The following is an 18310-nucleotide window of genomic DNA, read 5'->3' on the forward strand; positions in this document are numbered from 1 at the left end:
CAGTCGTTGTTTTTAAATTTGATCAGTGTAGACATGCATGAACACAAAACCATGTGCCGAATTTATGTTACATATTTTCGGTGTTGTCAACATTTTAATTCGAACTCCGCCACCGTACGTAACACGAGTAAGATGTGGATTACTGATTGTGTCAGTACATTCAATACAATCAACACTTAGTGAAGTACTTTTGTCGTCCACAGATAGGGTTCAACGGCAGTTATTTAACCCTTTTTGGTCCAGCTCATCAGCCCCTGGGGATCAGATAGGGCCACCATGGTCATACACTGTACCATCAAACTGTCATTCTGTGCTGATAATTTTAATCAAGTTAATAGAAATTCAATAAATAATAGTCAAAAAAAGTGATTTCCATATAGTAAAACTAACCCCCTCCCCAGAGTCATGAAATTCACAATTCACTAGGATCAGATGACCTTTCTATTTATGAAGAATATTTGCTTCTACTTAGTTAGGTCTGGAGAAAAAGATTTCTGAAATTACGGTAACCAATGGCGAACCTATACAACCGATTTGATTTCTTTGACAATTCCCGTCAGCTGTTCCAAGTTCTATAGATCCTTAGCAAATACATTTCTTTCTGTTCTCTTCCAGAAAAGGCTAGAAGAATGTCTCGTTATTTACCCTAACACCCAAATATCTGGTTATGCTTATAAACTCTCTGGTGTTCTAAATGTTCCACCAAATTGTTTAGTGTAGATTCTCACAAGGGCGCACCAAAGCAAATGGTTTCCCGGCTCTTAGTTCTACAAAGCTATTAGTAGGGTTCAAAACTTGGTATACAGTTTTGTTTCTCTTAATCTGGGATACCGTTATGGCACCCACAGTAGGGAGACTGTTTAATATTTTTAAACCATTACCATTGTTTCAACAGGAAATTTGCAGCAGATTGGGGTGCTATCTGAATATCACACATGAGTCTAAAATTGATTTGTGGTTGCTCTTTGGCCTCAAAAACCATGTTGATGCCATCCTGTAATTCTAGACATCCCTTCCCACAGTCTGTTATAGCATGTTTCCTCAAAACTCTGTTCCTGGGATTAAGGGAAAGCTTAAAGTATCTACAACCTGGGACTTTTGTGTCATTTCTAAATGTCCAATCTAGATGGGAATAGTAACTTGACCTCTGATCTGAATGTCGTTACCATTGGCAGAATGTAATAATTTCAAGTCAGACTTCGCAAGCTCAAATGATTTCCCCAACTCTGAACTATCCATTACTTTACTGTCTATGTAAGAAACATCATCTGCCCCGTATCTACTGGAGCTACAGGTACCTGGCTTTTGTCCCTACATGTTAGTAACAACACGCTGACTTCTATTGTTGTGCACATCCCTAGGGACAGGCGCGCACCCCCATTTGTTCATATTTTGTTTCTGGTTTTTCCTACGTAATCTTCTACAAATGGCTTTGATGTGATCCTTTCTACCACAGTTATAACATGCAGCATTTTGGAACCTACATATGTTCGCAACATGCCAATACTTTCCCTTTCTTTACTGTCCTATACTTTCTGTTCCGTTGCAGACCGTTCAACAAGCAAACGTTTTGTTTAATTCGTACTACTATTTCAGAGCAGCCAGTTCCTGTTTTAGGGCTTCAATGGTGCCAGTATCCTCCTTTTTTTAACACCGACTACTTAGTGTTCCAGCCATTGTCCCATACTTTATAACGTGTTCTATTGTTCTGGCCTCCTTCCCCAGAACAAAGGCCTTGACATGGCCATCTAATCCATTGATGACAATTCATTTGTAGATCTTTTCCAAGTCTACATAGGCAAACACATCTTATCATTTCTGTTTTAAGCATCATTGTACCTTCCATGGGCATTCCAGCTCCTTAGAGAAAATAACGTTCTGGGGGCATCCGAAAAATTCTGATATTTGAACTTCAAATGGAGCCATTTTGTCGTATTTAGACTATTTAGATACCACATACGACAAAATTATCCTGATACTCAATACTAATGCATACACGTAAAACTTGAAACCTTCTGTAAGTTTAACGACACAAAATGTTCAAAGTACTGTATTCAGAACAAACATCAAATGCTAATATTCCTTGACTTAAATACATGTTATTTTCTGAAAGATGCGTCTCTTCCAGAGCACAGACCTACATAACTGATGGTGGTATCCCCCCCCCTCCCCCCCTTAGTTTTATTTACTTTTTTTCAGCATTCCTATTGACCTGTTTATTGAGGTCCCAAATTTTGCATATCTCTATAAATGAATACATATTCCACTCACCAAATTATCTATTGTATGCCTTAATTAATCTTATAAATTTAACCAAGCAAGAGTTGAAAGAAATATGCCTGCTGTTTTACTCTAGTCATAACGGTGAACAAGAGAGGCCCAATGGGCCCGTATCGATCACCTAATTCTAATGCAACTTTGAAGTTGATCTTGGTCTTATATGCAAATGCGGAGCTGAAAACCAGGTGTAGGTTTATTCATTTCAATTAATTTTGTAGCCATTCGTTTAAGTATGCAACTTGCAAAATATTAGGTTCCTGGGCCTCTTGGTTATCGAGAAGTCACTGTTAAAAAGATTTTAGCTTATTGAACCCTGTGACCTTCAATGTTGGTCAAGGTCATTCATTTGAACAAACTTGGTAGCCCTTCACCCCAACATGATACATGCTTAATATGAGGTCCCCTGACCTCTCGACAGGAGAAGTTGTTTACTGGTAAAAATTGACAGGACAGACTACAGCTGCCTCACCAGGGCATAAGCTCACTTGTCCTTCGGGCAGGTGAATTAATAAATGTGTGGGCCCCTGCAGGCCCTCACCACACCATTTTTCTGATAGTGTGCGGACATCGAGAGAATGCGACTTAAAGTTGTTTTTAACAAATATTCTACATCATTAAATCTTGCAGTGCATGAATAAAAAATTCAACAGTTTGCTTTGATGGTTTATTTCAAAATTTTGAATGTACATGATAACACATAACTGCACATGTGACTTCTAATTTACATTATAAAGGTTATGTGCACACACACACACACAAGCATTTTGCAGTTGCACATATTCAGTGGCCATTTTTTTTATTGAGCTCATGCACACTCGCACGCATGCTCACACACTCTATATGTACATATCACGTATGACAGCATGACTTATAATTTACATTAATTAACATACAGATATTCGTGCTGTTTACAATGATCAGTTTCAGTATACAATCGTCTGTCCTACATTTGTATTTCATTAATGCATAGCAACTACACCCCAGCCTCCCCGTATACAAAATATCTCATTCCTTACAGCTCTCTGCTAAGAAAGACCCTTCTAAACAGCAAGGCCTCTTAACCAAGACACATGAATTAATTGTACAGTGATAGTAAAACAATAAGCTTAAAACTGATCAATACATTATATCAACAATATATGTCAATCAGTGTCGGGTAACAATACATAACAACTAAAGATCCTCCAACATCAATAACTGAATGAACATGATTTTGTTAAAAAAAAAAAAAAAAAAAAATTAATAGTTGGGACATCTTCCCTGTCATGATCATGTTTATTTAATTTTTATTTATTTATTTTTTTTTTTTTTTTATTTATCTTTTGTGATGTGCTTCCAAATATGAAACCAGGCTAATGGGTTCAGATTTGGTGGAAATGATTTTTTTCTTGATTAAGAGATGGTTAAAATATGAAAGACTTTTCAGCAAAGAAAGTGATCTGTTGTTGACTACCATCACACTTTTAAGTGAAAAGAATCTTAGATAATTAACACAAAGTGTGAAAAGGTTCATTGAAACACGCAGTACTCCTAAAGTAATTTTTTTTTAAAGGGTCTCAACTCCAAAAGAAATGGTGAAGACAAACGTAAATGAAATAATTAACAACTAACTTGCATATTGGTTAAGTGTACAAATCGCAGCAGCACTATATATAGCTAACAAATACCAATTTCTCTACCAGATATCTGAACCCCAATACAACATACGATGTACTGGCCATACTAGCTACATCTACAGACATACATCAAAGTTATCTATATGTCTAATTAATAGAATTAATTTGTTTTGTTGGCCTATAATGTTTTCTTATTCATATAACAAAATATCTGAAAACATTTCAAACCTTAAAATGCATTAATTATACAAAATATAATTAAAATATCAGATCCTAAGTCTTCATTTTACCATTAATGATAATGAATATATTAAACAAATATGTTAATGACGATGGCGATTAAAAGTTGTTATCAAATGATTATACTCACTCATTAAAACAAGAATACTTTGTGTGAACATATGACCTCATCCCAGTCACACTTGATTACTGTAGTTATCCTCAAATAAGCCCCCTACACTTGTGTAACAATTTAGTACTAAATGAGGGCTTATTTGTGAAACTTCGTTCAGCTTAATATTTCAGAATTGACGATTCTGCAAAAATGAAAGGAGATTAACATTCTTATTTATTTACAGATAAATTATATTTTCCCCTGTATCACACAGTGCCTATCAGGTATAACAGAAGAAGAAGAATGCAGAATCTTAACTTGTAGCTGAAATTAAATTCATTAAAATTTTGCCAATTAAATAGCATGCATAATAATAAGTCTGATGAAACATATTGACTGTGCCTGATGGCTGAAAAACGGTTGAGAAATAACTTCCTGTAGCTAATGTCATGTAAAATATTGTTTTCCATCAGCAATTCAACATTCAACATTTTCATTATGATAAAACATTCAACATGAATCAATTAAGGTTTCACAATAAAAAAATAAAGCATGAAAACAAAACGTTTTCTTATATCTTAAATACACAAGTTAAAACAACAACAAGTACAACAGATAAATGATAGCTTTAACATTAAAGATACAATTGTTTGGTCAGCGACACCCCAATGTTAATTATAGCAACTGTACAGATTCCAACACCAGGAGTAACTTCAAAAAAAGTTCATTACAGCCGATACAGCCCCAGTGTAACTCTAATTTTATATTTGGTTTCCTGCCAGCTGGAATGAAGGACATACAGTTCTGTAATGTAAAGAAGTCGTTCAAATGTTTCAACACATTTAAATCCTTGGCCTTGAAGGGATGGCAAGTGCTGTAGTGGTTTTAAGGAAATCCTGACACAGGTATTTTGTACCAGGTAACTTAAAAGTCACTAGTATTATGTCTGATCAATTTAATACACACATATCTGGATCTGCGAATTATAATTACCTCCCAAACACTTGATAGTTATATAATCTATTAGAATGCAGCAAAGATACATGACAGTCAATCCTAAGTGTGATATTCCATGTTGATATTCCTATTAAAGTAAGGTGAAGTGGCAATAGTTTAGTAAACTACCAGAACTGGTTCACTGTGACAAAATGTAGAGGCAGTAGTCTTCTGAACAACTTTGCATTGCTTAGTACATCAACAATGTACTCCCATGTCTTTCTGTATGTAAAAGCTTGTATAGAGGCAAACAAAAAAACAACAACTTACATGTCAGTAATCGTTAGGTCATTTAGCATTATACATATGCACAACCACAAACAATAGTATTATAATACTGAGACTTTTAAAACTCTGATGTAGTCATTCAAACAAGTTTATACCAATACTATTTCAATCCTAATATTAAAAGGGAAATAACTCTTATCAATAGCTACATAGCTATTTTTTCAGATGGTTATACACCAACTAATGATTTTATTAAAATGCAACAAGTTTTGAAGAGTTTGGAGAAGATATTAATAGGTTGAAAGTTATACCATGATATGTCCCAATGAGAATGGTATGTAACAAGTTTTATTATATACAATGATAATTATTAAAATTATAAATAAATTGACAAATCCGATTTTGGTATGGAAACAATGTGTAGATTTGGCTCAACATCAAAGCTGACCTTGCACTTTGTAGATTGTAACTGTTGATGAATTTCTTAATAAATCTTTATATGTTACAGCTTAGTAAATTAATCTATTACTCACGTATGTACAGATATTACGAAACCTTTTCCTCAAGTTACACGTATGCATATGAATAGACAGTCCAATGCTTCACTGGTCAATTTGTGAAGATGACAAGGTGTGGTTAACGAAACATTACACATAAAATGTAACACTGGTTGTGATATACGAATGTCTATTCACACACATATACATGTATGTACAGATTATGCTCAGTGTTTAACTTGGCCTTACACTCTAGAAACACTATGTAAAATTATTTTAACTCAAGGCAGTGGACAAGAGCACAGAGAATTTAACAATAATCTCTTATTTTAATACTTTTACTTTGTTAGGTTTTATATGCCTTAAGAACTGACAGTAAATATAACGATACACATAATTATACTATGGATTGATTTAATGCTGTAGGTTGTGAGTATGTGGCCCAAGTCTGTGTAAAGGTTAAAAAATTGCCAGCATTTGTGATAGAAACACAAATGAAAACAATTTTTTCACCTGTGCCATGTGCCATGAATTTATCCTGATTACAGGTTATTTTCCTACATCCACTTCCTGCCTTTAGTTATCACCATCACAGGTGGTTAAAATAGGATAAGATTTTCCATAAAGATCAATCGTAACAATTTGTTCATGACTAAATGACTTCTAAAATAAGGTGACCCATCATACACATATTGCTGTATACATGTACCACCTAGAATCAAACGCAATGCTCTTTGTGCATTCATATAATTTCTAACGCTAAACATGTACTTCTCAAAGTAAAATCACACAACCAAAGATAACTTCACTTATTATGACATAAAATGCTAGATCCATTGTTTGGAGATAATTTATTGCCAAGATTCTTTATTTGTGTGATGATTATAACATTAAGTAAAATTCAATGTCTGTTTGGAGATGATTTATTGCTAGAATTCATGATTTATTCGGAGTAGACTTTAATATCTAAGACCCATTATTGTTTTGCAATGATTTCAATAACTAAGGTCAAATAATTTAATGTCAAAGATTAATTATTTGTTTTGGGATGACATTGGTCGAACTTGATTCTAGCTTGCCGTTTGTGCCGCTTGCCGGTTTTGAGCTTGCCGACGGCACGTACATTCAAGCAAAGCGGCTCAGTTGCAATATGGCCGACATAGACCAAAACATATTTATTTGTATTTATTTTATTTATCTATATATGAATAAAAATATTTCAAAAGCATTGAAAACATCAAACGCTGCAGAACATTCAAAATCAACATATTTTGCAATATAAATGACTAAAATAGCCTGACAGACTCAAAACAAGTTGAAATCCTTTTAACTTTTAACTTTGTCTAATCATTCGGTTGAACACGTCGCCATCTTGTTTGCCGGTGCTTAAGCTTCCAAACCGGCTGGAATTTACGCCGATCGGCACATGCTGAAATTGTGCGCGCACTTTTGGGACACAATCAAGTAATTTTACCGCATTGCCACCTTGCCGCCGGCACACCGGCACGTCAGAATCAAGTTCGCCCAATAGTAGGGGATAACTCCAATATCAAAGATCCATTGCTATGGGATGTCTTCAGGATTGACGATCCATAGTTTATTTGGTGATCTTCAACATCTAAGATTCATCCCTTCCTTGGGGATGAAGCTGAACAATTGCCAAGATCAATTTCAGGATGACCAATTGCAAAGATTCATTATTTGTTTGGAGGCAACTTGTTGCCAAGCTCCACCATTTATGAGAGAAGACTTCAAAAGTCAAGATCCATCATTTATTGGGGATGATTTCAATAGTCAAGATCCAGCATGTGCGGGGGACAAATTCAATAGCCAAGGTTTATCATTTGTTTGAGAATGACTTCAACAACTAAGGCCTATTGTTTGTCTTGGGCTGATCTCAATAGTTTAAGAACTATATTTGGAGGTGACCTTTGTCATTTATACCCCATGTTTGCATGGGAGGCATGCAGCTTCACCAATTTACATCCCGTATCTGGTTGAAGACATTTTAGAAGCCAAGATACAAGATGTCTCCAATACAGATGAATGTTTCAGTCAGTGTTTATATATGGAGAGAACTGTCCATATCAAGTCTCCTACCTATCGTGTCATTTCCACAGATTTATATAGAGGAAACTGTCCATATCAAGTCTCCTACCTATCGTGTCATTTCCACAGATTTATATAGAGGAAACTGTCCATATCAAGTCTCCTACCTATCTGTTCACAGATGTGTCCATGAGGTATATGGATCTCCGAGAGACCTGTACTAAAGCTACAAGATCACAGATTTCATGTTGTCAATCAATGTCAAGCTCATCCGATGACAACTGCACATTCGGAGTCTCCAAGGCGATTGTTTTAAATGTGTCTATGGAAGAGTTACTCAGAGGGTCATCCTCTGCTTGGGACAGATCAGCCAGGTCAAAGAGATCCGGGATCACATCTTCTGATGGCTTGTACTGCATCACTTCATTACCTGCCCATGATAAAACACATGATTTGTTAATGTAGGACAGATTTTACATCATCATATGCTCAAAATCTTCATACGTACTGTATTAAAAGATGGCCAAAAAGAATGCTCAAAAGTGATCTCCAGCAAATTGTCAAAAGGTATTTATATCGGGTGCTAAAATAGTAAACTAATCAGAGTGGATAAAAAATAAGCTGCTTTGAGATATGACAAAATGGTGTCCCTTATCAGAGGTATTTGCATGGTGAACAAACTAGTTAAGTGGGTGTGATAAAATAGTGGTCTTCGTGGATCCTTCTGGGTCATCATTGTTTGTGGAGAATTTCAGGGTTTTGTAGAAAGACAATGGGAATAAATACTTTAGCACTTTCTGAATATTTCAATGAGATTTTCAGCGAAAACATGGGAGAAATTTCTAAATCATGACATTAACCTTAAGGATGCAACATAGAAATATCCAACCAGAGGGGTGATATTTTTGGTTGTCTATCCTGACGCTACGCTTGGTTGATTACACAACCAAGAATATCACCTCTCCGGTTGGATTATTCTATTACATCCTTGAAGTAGGGGATGATTATTCTTCTTCCTTCATATATTATTTTATTTACCCTGCAGCAGGGTCCAGTTGTTTACAAAATTAATAGTTATTGGAATGTAATGCAATGTTGAAGTGACATGATTGAATCAACATTTGTTAGATTGAACAAATACAAGAGGCCCATGGGCCTTAACGGTCACCTGAGATTTGAATATTTCAGTTAATTTAATTGACCCTTTTTGAACCCACCCATCTGCCCCTAGGGGTCAGTCAGGGCCAACAGGTGTATACCATTAAGCTGATATCCAATGCTGATAATGTTAACAAAGTTAGAATGAATTCCGATAGAAATCAAACAAATAATAGTCAAAAATGTGATTTCCCTATATAAACTATAGTAAATTTTAAAATCTACCCCCTCCCCAGGGGCAAACTTGTGACCCCAGGGTCATGAAGTACATTACATTAGTAAAGCACCTTAATACCCTTCCACCTATGAAGAGTATTTGATTCTGTCTTAATTGGGTGTTGAGAGGAAGATCTTTGAAATTTCAGTCTATTTGACCCTTTTTAGCCCCGCCCATCAGCCCCTGGGGGTCAGTAAGGGCCGACAAGTGCATACCATCAAACTGCCATCCAAAGCTGATAATGTTAACCAAATTAGAATGAATTCCAATAGAAATCAAACAAATAATAGTCAAAAATGAGATTTCCCAATATAAACTATAGTAAATTTTTCCTCTCCACAGGGGCAAATGTGAGGCCCCTGGGTCAGGAAATTGACAATTTTGGTAAAGCACCTTAATACTCTTCAATCTATGAAGAGTATTTGATTCCATCATATCTGAGATTAGAGAAGAAGATTTTTGAAATTTCAGTCAATTTTACCCTTTTTAGCCCCGCCAGTTAGCCCCTGGGGGTCAGTCAGGGCCAACATGTGTAAACCATCAAACTGCCATCACAAGCTGATAATGTTGACAAAGTTAGAATGAATTCCAATAGAAATCCATCAAATAATAGTCAAAAATATGATTTCCCTATATAAACTATAGTAAAGTTTACCCCCTCCCCAGGGGCAAACATGAGACCCCAGGGTCAGGAAATTCACAATTTTGGTAAAGCACCTTAACCCTTTGCCACATGTAAGCGCCTCTGGACGCCTTTACCCCTTGCCACATGTAAGCGCTTCTCGACGCCTTTGCATTATCTCAATGTAAGCGCTTCTCGACGCCTCTACGTTATCTCAATGCAAGCGCCTCTCGACGCCATGCCGGTTCGGTAAACTTAGACATGGAAAATCCCGTGATTGAGAGCGACACCTATCTGGAAATCCCTGATACTATTTTAAGAAGATATCAATGCATCGACCAATCAGATTTGTACACGTCATTCATACGAAAGTTTTTGAATAAATTAACCTAGAAAGTGTGAGTCATGAGTGTAGAAAAGTGTGACAACAACGAGGCGTGATGGCGGCTGTGGCTACGATTTTGCGCGATGTTTTTGACGACGATGATGATAATTTAGAGTTCGATGGCTTTGGACCTGAATACATTGAGTCAGATATTGATCTTAACGATGTTCTAAATGAACTGTCAACAGATAACGAGTCCGAAAATGAGGACGAACGGCAACTAGTTGTACTGCCGCCATTAGGTAATGTTGACCGAGATTTTCCGCCGATCACAGTAAATGATTTTGTTAGGGAAACGGGGCCAGTACTTCCAGAAACTTTTTATGTTGATACTGCAAGTCCCATTGATTATTTCTACCTTTTCTTCAATGAGAATCAGTTTTCCACCATAGCTTGACACACTAATAACTACGCTTGCTGGCATTTGAAAAACGAAGGTAGATTTGACCCAAAATGGTCGGATACACATTCCTTCGTCACGACATCGGATATAAAATATTCTAGGCCTAAGCCTGAACTGTTGAAATATTCTTGTGAAAACTTTGAAAATTCAGTTTGTTTCATTTGGGAGTTAATGTTGAATCATTTCATGTACAGGAATTCAATGAATTATAAATTACATTGTCAAAATATTTTGAAATTTGTCTGTTCTGTTTGTATACAGCTGATTTCGTGGTTATGTGTTGTTGGTTTTATAAAGAAAATAGCACAGAATTAAAATTTAAGAAATTCTGAACATAATTCTAACTTACTAAAAATGTCTAAAACAACTATTTCACTTTCAAAATTAGGTTTAGAAAAATTAATCAAAACAAAGCTTGATTTCTCAAAAACTGCCATTGAGATGGTGTATGTATATTTCAGTCAGCGCGATAATGTTGCATTGCAACAATGTATCTTTGCACTATCAGCACAGAGTGCTGAAGTGTTATAACCTGCATGTGGCAAAGGGTTAAGACCCTTCAATCTATGAAGAGTATTTGATTCCATCATATCTGGGATAAGAGAAGAAGATTTTTGAAATTTCAGTCAATTTTACCCTTTTTAGCCCCGCCCATTAGCCCCTGGGGGTCAGTCAGGGCCAACATGTGTATACTATCAAACTGCCATCACAAGCTGATAATGTTAACCAAATAAGAATGAATTCCAATAGAAATCCATCAAATAATAGTCAAAAATATGATTTCCCTATATTAACTATAGTAAAGTTTACCCCCTCCCCAGGGGCAAACGTGAGACCCCAGGGTCAGGAAATTTCACAATTTTGGTAAAGCACCTTAAGACCCTTCAATCTATGAAGAGTATTTGATTCCATCATATCTGAGATTAGAGAAGAAGATTTTCGAAATTTCAGTCAATTTTACCCTTTTTAGCCCTGCCCATTAGCCCCCGGGGGTCAGTCAGGGCCAACATGTGTAAACCATCAAACTGCCATCACAAGCTGATAATGTTAACAAAGTTGGAATGAATTCCAATAGAAATCCAACAAATAATAGTCAAAAATGTGATTTCCCTATATAAACTATAGTAAAGTTTACCCCCTCCCCAGGGGCAAACCTGAGACCCCTGGGTCATGAAATTCACAATTTTGGTAAAGCACCTTAAGACCCTTCCATCTATGAAGAGTGTTTGATTCCACTACATCTGAGAGTAGAGAAGAAGATTTTTGAAGTTTTAGTCAATTTGAACCTTTTTAGCCCCGCCCCTCAGGCCCCTTGGGGGTGGGGACCATATAATTCACAATTTTGGTTGACCTTTAGCCATAGAAGCTTCCCGCCAAATTTCATTGAATTTGGTTTGGGGGTTTTGGAGAAGAAGTCGAAAATGTAAATTGTTTACGGATGCACGACGGACGACGGACGACGCACGATGACAGACAAAAGGGGATTAGAATAGGTCACTTGAGACTTTGTCTCAGGTGACCTAAAAATGTTTAAATCAAATGCTGATATTACATCTTTGCATTGGGGGGAGGGGGGGGGGGGGCTAAGAGGTGACAACAGAAATCACATCCGGAGGGAGGGGGGAGAGGGGAAACTGACTGAAAAATCACATCTTAGGGGGTGACAGAAAAATCTTTTAACGGGTTAAACGAGAGGCAAATCTTTAAATGATGTGAGAAACATTGACCCCTGTGAGTATTGCTGTTGCATTCTGTGTAAAATTACCTCCCTTGAGTGATTTCAGGTAAGGAGCAATTTTGATAATGTGATAGTTATATTAGCAAGTTTAATCACTAGAAACTAACCTAGAATTGAACTGGACTTTGTTGGATCATCCTCCTCCTTGGCAGGTGTAGATGCTTCACTTGAAAACTATCAACACAAAAAGTCAAAAAAGTGTTTCATCTAATGAAGTCCCAGAATAAAATGTTATCAAGGCTTTCAAGATAAAGAAAATCAGCTCTTCTGATACCTACACATTAGGAAAATGAAAATTACAAAAAATCAAAGTAGGGGTAAATCAAATGTGACAAGAAGAAGTTAGATTAATTTATAGATGTGGAATTTGCAAAACATTCTACCTACCATTTCTGGACTAATTGTAACTGGGGAGTCAGGATTGAACAGCTGAAACAGAAAGAGTAACATCAGATTATTCTGTACAGGAAATTGGAAATAACTCCAATGGAAACAAGATATATTTATTAATACTTGTATACATAGAGATTCCCCAACAAGTAACACTTCATGGAAACAGATATATTTAGCAATATTTGTATACATAAAGATTCCCCAACAAGAGTTAAACATGATAAAAAAAACCTCCACTCATTATATTATCCCTTTGTTGATGAAAATGTTTATCAATAACTTCAACAATACAAATGTAACAAGATCTTAAAATCGTCCCAATATAGCAACTAGCTATGATTTCCTATGTAATAAATGTATTCCCTTCTACATACCTATCATTTTTTTTTTATAATTCTTTTATTTTTAGAACATTTTCACATATTAAAACAATAGACATGGATGACAGAAATAAAAACAAGACAAAGAAGAAAAAAAAACAAAAAAAAACAACAACACATACACACACTCTTACACATACATGTTGTGATGATGATGATGATCATCATATCATCATCATGCATCATATTTCATCATCATGCATCATATACATCATCATCAGCATATGTCATCATCACACATCATCATGCATTATATACATCGTCATGCATCACGCATCATCGTACACATCATCATCATCATCATCATCATCACGCATCATCATTATAACGCATCACCATATATCATCATCATATATCATCATCATGCATCACCATATATCATCATCATCTTCATCATCACCATGCAACATATATCATCATCATCATCTACACCATACAACATATATCATCATCATCATCATGCATCATCATTTGCAATATATATCATCATCATGCATCATACATTATCATCATCATACATCATATATCATCCTCATGCATCACTACCATCATCATGCATCACTATCATCATCATGCATCACTATCATCATCATGCATCATTATCATCATATATTATCATTATCATCATATATTATCATTATCATCATCATCAAGCATCATCATCATTATAGTCGAACACACATGTCATCATAATCTTAATCATTATCACGCATCATCATTATCATTGCATGTATATATCATCATCATCATTTATCATCATCATCGCGCATCATTATCATTATATATCAACATCATCATGCATCACTATCATCATCTTCATGCATCATAATCATCATTATAGTCAAACACACACTGTCATCATAATCTTAATCATCATCATGCAATGTCATGCATCATCATCATCACATCATCCTTATCAGTATATATTATCATCATGCATCATATATTATCATCATGCATCATTATCATCATATGCATCATCATCATCCTTCTCATGAACATGCGTCTTCTACTAAACATTCACACCCATTCTTGCACACATATAGCAGACTCACTTCACAACAAACACACACACAGATACAAAAACATATCCTCACACACAAGGACAAACACATGAACAAAACAAATTACACATATAATCATTACACATCCTATCAAAGAGAGAGAGAGAGAGAGAGAGAGAGAGAGAGAGAGAGGGAGAGAGAGAGATTGTTGGGATGATACAGGATAAAACTTCTAAGTTAATGTATATGAAAAATATTATATCGGCAGAAACTGTGACAATCATTTCATAATATTACAATAAACACTGATACAAGAAAAACTAGAGATTGGATATTTTTTCCCATTTTTTTCCACTCTTTCTCGAATTTTTCCCGTACCCTTTCACCCTGACTGTAGGCAATATATTTTTGCAAGTTATAGTAATCTTTTATAGTGCTGATAAGACTATTGATATTGAGGGACTTGTGGAGGCATCTCATACTCTATATATATTGTTTGATAAGAAGAAGTATTTCGTTGTCAGCTTTGTAGGAAATAGAGTTTGGAGATAACAATCCAAAAATAAAGGATTGTTTATTAAAAGCAAATGGAATGAGTAAAGCATCAAGTAAGATTGTGAAACCAACAAGTAAGGTTTGTACTTCTTGGCATTCCCACAAAGCATGTATTATTGTTTCCGTTTCTGCGTTGCATAAAATACAGCGAGGAGTAATGGCAAGATGCGCCTTGAAAAGGAAAGAGTTTGTTGTTAAAATGTGGTGGTTAATCCTATACTGGATCCATTGTAGTTTGGTATTTTTAGTGACAACGAAAGGAGTTTTGTATATTTGAGCCCAAGTTGCATCATTCAGTTCAAACTCTTTATTCCACTTAACTTTCCCAGTAGGTGTAATATTATTTTGTATTAAAATGTTATAGAAATCTCTGGATCCTTTTCTTTTCCTCAAAAATACTTCTATGTTCAAAGGTACCAAAGGATATTGAAGCTTTGATTTAGGAATTTCAACTGAGGATAAAAATTGTTTTACTGCTGATAAGATACTATGGTAATGAAGAAAATTTGTAATACCTATCATACAATAATATACAATTGGTTATATCGACCTAAGAAAAAACTGTATTCTTTTTACGCTTGTACATACTTATCATACAATAATATACAATTGGTTATATCAACCTATGAGAAAATATAGACTGAGGATGAAGTTAATATTTTTTCTAGGTCGATATAATCATGTATCTACCGTTGATTTTTTTCAATTTTCTTGATTGAAATTTTTTTTAAATGGAACCTTCAAACAATACAAAATTTATTTTTGTATCTCTATAATGTAAACATGGTAAATTGAGACATTACTTTTAAGAATGATGTGCCATCTACACAATTTTCACTTATTCTGCGGTGCCTGAAAGACATTGTAGTTTACAGTGATGTGTCCACAATTATTAACAAGAGGCCCATGGGGCCTGTATCGCTCACCTGGTTGGATTAGACCAAATGTTGAAATAATGTTCATATTCAAGTTGTTTTATTTGTAAAATTCTAACAATGCTATATATGGTTATAGTGTGGGAATCCCAACTGCTTTAAAGATTAATGAAGTCCAGACTCTCTAAGGTCTGATAAGATATCTCTGACCAACTTGGGTTCAAATCCATTCATAACTTTATGACAAGTAGCGATTTAAAGGAATTACCTTAATTTCCCCTATTGGGCCCCGCCCCTTTGGCCCCTCGGGGGTCAGAGCCACCATTTATGCAAAATCTTTTCCCCCTTCCCCCAAGGATGTTTCTGACCAAATTGGGTTCAAATCCATTCATAACTTTATGACTAGTAGAGATTTAGAGGAATTACCTCTATTTCCCATATCTGGCCCCGCCCCTTTGGCCCCTCGGGGGTCAGAATCACCATTTATGCAAAATCTGTTCCCCTTCCCCCAAGGATGTTTCTGACCAAATTGGGTTCAAATCCATTCATAACTTTATGACAAGTAGTGATTTAAAGGAATTACCTCTATTACCCCTATTGGGCCCCGCCCCTTTGGCCCCTCGGGGGTCAGAGCCACCATTTATGCAAAATCTCTTCCCCTTCCCCAAGGATGTTTCTGACCAAATTGGGTTAAAATCCATTCATAACTTTATGACAAGTAGCGATTTAAAGGAATTACCTTAATTTCCCCTATTGGGCCCCGCCCCTTTGGCCCCTCGGGAGTCAGAGCCACCATTTATGCAAAATCTTTTCCCCTTCCCCCAAGGAGGTTTCTGACCAAATTGGGTTCAAATCCATTCATAACTTTATGACTAGTAGCGATTTAAAGGAATTGCCTCTATTTCCCCTATTGGGCCCCGCCCCTTTGGCCCCTCGGGGGTCAGAGCCACCATTTATGCAAAATCTCTTCCCCTTCCCCCAAGGATGTTTCTGACCAAATTGGGTTGAAATCCATTCATAACTTTATGACAAGTAGCGATTTAAAGGAATTACCTTAATTTCCCCTATTGGGCCCCGCCCCTTTGGCCCCTCGGGGGTCAGAGCCACCATTTATGCAAAATCTTTTCCCCTTCCCCCAAGGAGGTTTCTGACCAAATTGGGTTCAAATCCATTCATAACTTTATGACAAGTAGAGATTTAGAGGAATTACCTCTATTTCCCATATTTGGCCCCGCCCCTTTGGCCCCTCGGGGGTCAGAATCACCATTTATGCAAAATCTTTTCCCCTTCCCCCAAGGATGTTTCTGACCAAATTGGGTTGAAATCCATTCATAACTTTATGACAAGTAGCGATTTAAAGGAATTACCTCTACTTCCCCTATTGGGCCCCGCCCCTTTGGCCCCTCGGGGGTCAGAGCCACCATTTATGCAAAATCTGTTCCCATTCTGCCAAGGATGTTTCTGGCCAAATTTGGTCAAAATCCAATAAGAACTTTATGACTAGTAGCGATTTGAAGCAAATGTTGACGGACGGACGGACGGACGGACGGACGGACGGACGACGGACGACGGACGGACGGACGACGGACGCTGCGCCATGGCATAAGCTCACCGGACCTTCGGTCCAGGTGAGCTAAAAACTGGGGCTGGCATGGGAATATTGCAAGTAGTAGCACTGAACACATTCTCTGATTCGGTCCCTACATGTACAGAGGAAGAAAATTTCACCATATCAATGTGGCCTTTTTGGTATTGGCTGAATCCGAGTTATCCAATATGGATTAAATTTCCTCTCCAATGAGCAAGGAGAATCATGATGTTTTCAGCTATTTGTTGATGTCTACTTTATCCTTTTTGCCAAAAGAGCGTTGCTTCGTAACTAGGTCTTGAGAGCTCTCGACTCTGATGGACTTAGATGCACCATTCAAGCTTCAAAGTGATATACAGCGGGGATTCCTTATTCTAACTGTGCAACACACTTTTTTTACCAACTTTTCTGCTTCTATCAAGTCAATATACTTTTACTGACATACACATGATGCAGTTCTAACCAATCGTTGAGCACGAAAAATCAAGAAAAATAACAATGTACCATACCACGCATGATTTCCAAAGTATTATTCCCTTCTATTTCCCTATAATGCTATATTAAGGAAAGATTTCCAAAGTCTTTTGATTATAAACATAGAAATGAGTCTGCTGTGTTAAGTATTTTCTAAGATTTGTACACCATGTTTTAATCCTAGATGAGTATACGTACTGATCTATACTTTCCAGATACCAAATGCCCCAATAGCATAACATTTAGAATACGAATAGTACTTACCCCCAACAGGAAGCTAGGGTCAACGCTGTACTGACCCCCACAGAGTGCATCCTTCAGGTTATCAATATCAAACTGTAGGGTGTCCAGGTGGTCTGACATCTCGGACCTGAAACAGAGACCAGCATTACAGGGACAAACTGTACAGGTATCCAATCAAAATACATTTAGTCATACCTGTATCGAATAAAAAAAAACAGCTACCAAATAATAATTTAATTTTCAACAATCTTGATAATACTTTATCTGAATTTATT

At 36.4% G+C, this 18310-nt stretch overlaps 1 protein-coding gene across 4 annotated transcripts in view; it reads right to left on the bottom strand.

Annotated features, from left to right (window-relative positions):
• Window positions 1-2930: 2930 nt before the first annotated feature.
• The window catches only part of LOC117337879 (heat shock factor protein-like), a 45415-nt gene continuing 30035 nt past the window's right edge, over window positions 2931-18310 (bottom strand). For 3 of the 4 annotated variants that reach the window (XM_033899020.1, XM_033899022.1, XM_033899019.1), the window contains 4 exons: window positions 18057-18162; window positions 12911-12952; window positions 12631-12697; window positions 2931-8430 (listed from right to left, as the gene is read on the bottom strand). In XM_033899020.1, coding sequence (XP_033754911.1) covers window positions 8252-8430; window positions 12631-12697; window positions 12911-12952; window positions 18057-18162 — 394 coding nt within the window. In that variant the 3' untranslated portion in view covers window positions 2931-8251. The remainder of the gene's footprint in view (window positions 8431-12630; window positions 12698-12910; window positions 12953-18056; window positions 18163-18310) is intronic. The other variant, XR_004534908.1, reaches the window with a different exon arrangement.

The sequence above is a fragment of the Pecten maximus genome, chromosome 11, assembly GCF_902652985.1.
Source record: "Pecten maximus chromosome 11, xPecMax1.1, whole genome shotgun sequence".
Lineage (NCBI taxonomy): Eukaryota > Metazoa > Mollusca > Bivalvia > Pectinida > Pectinidae > Pecten > Pecten maximus.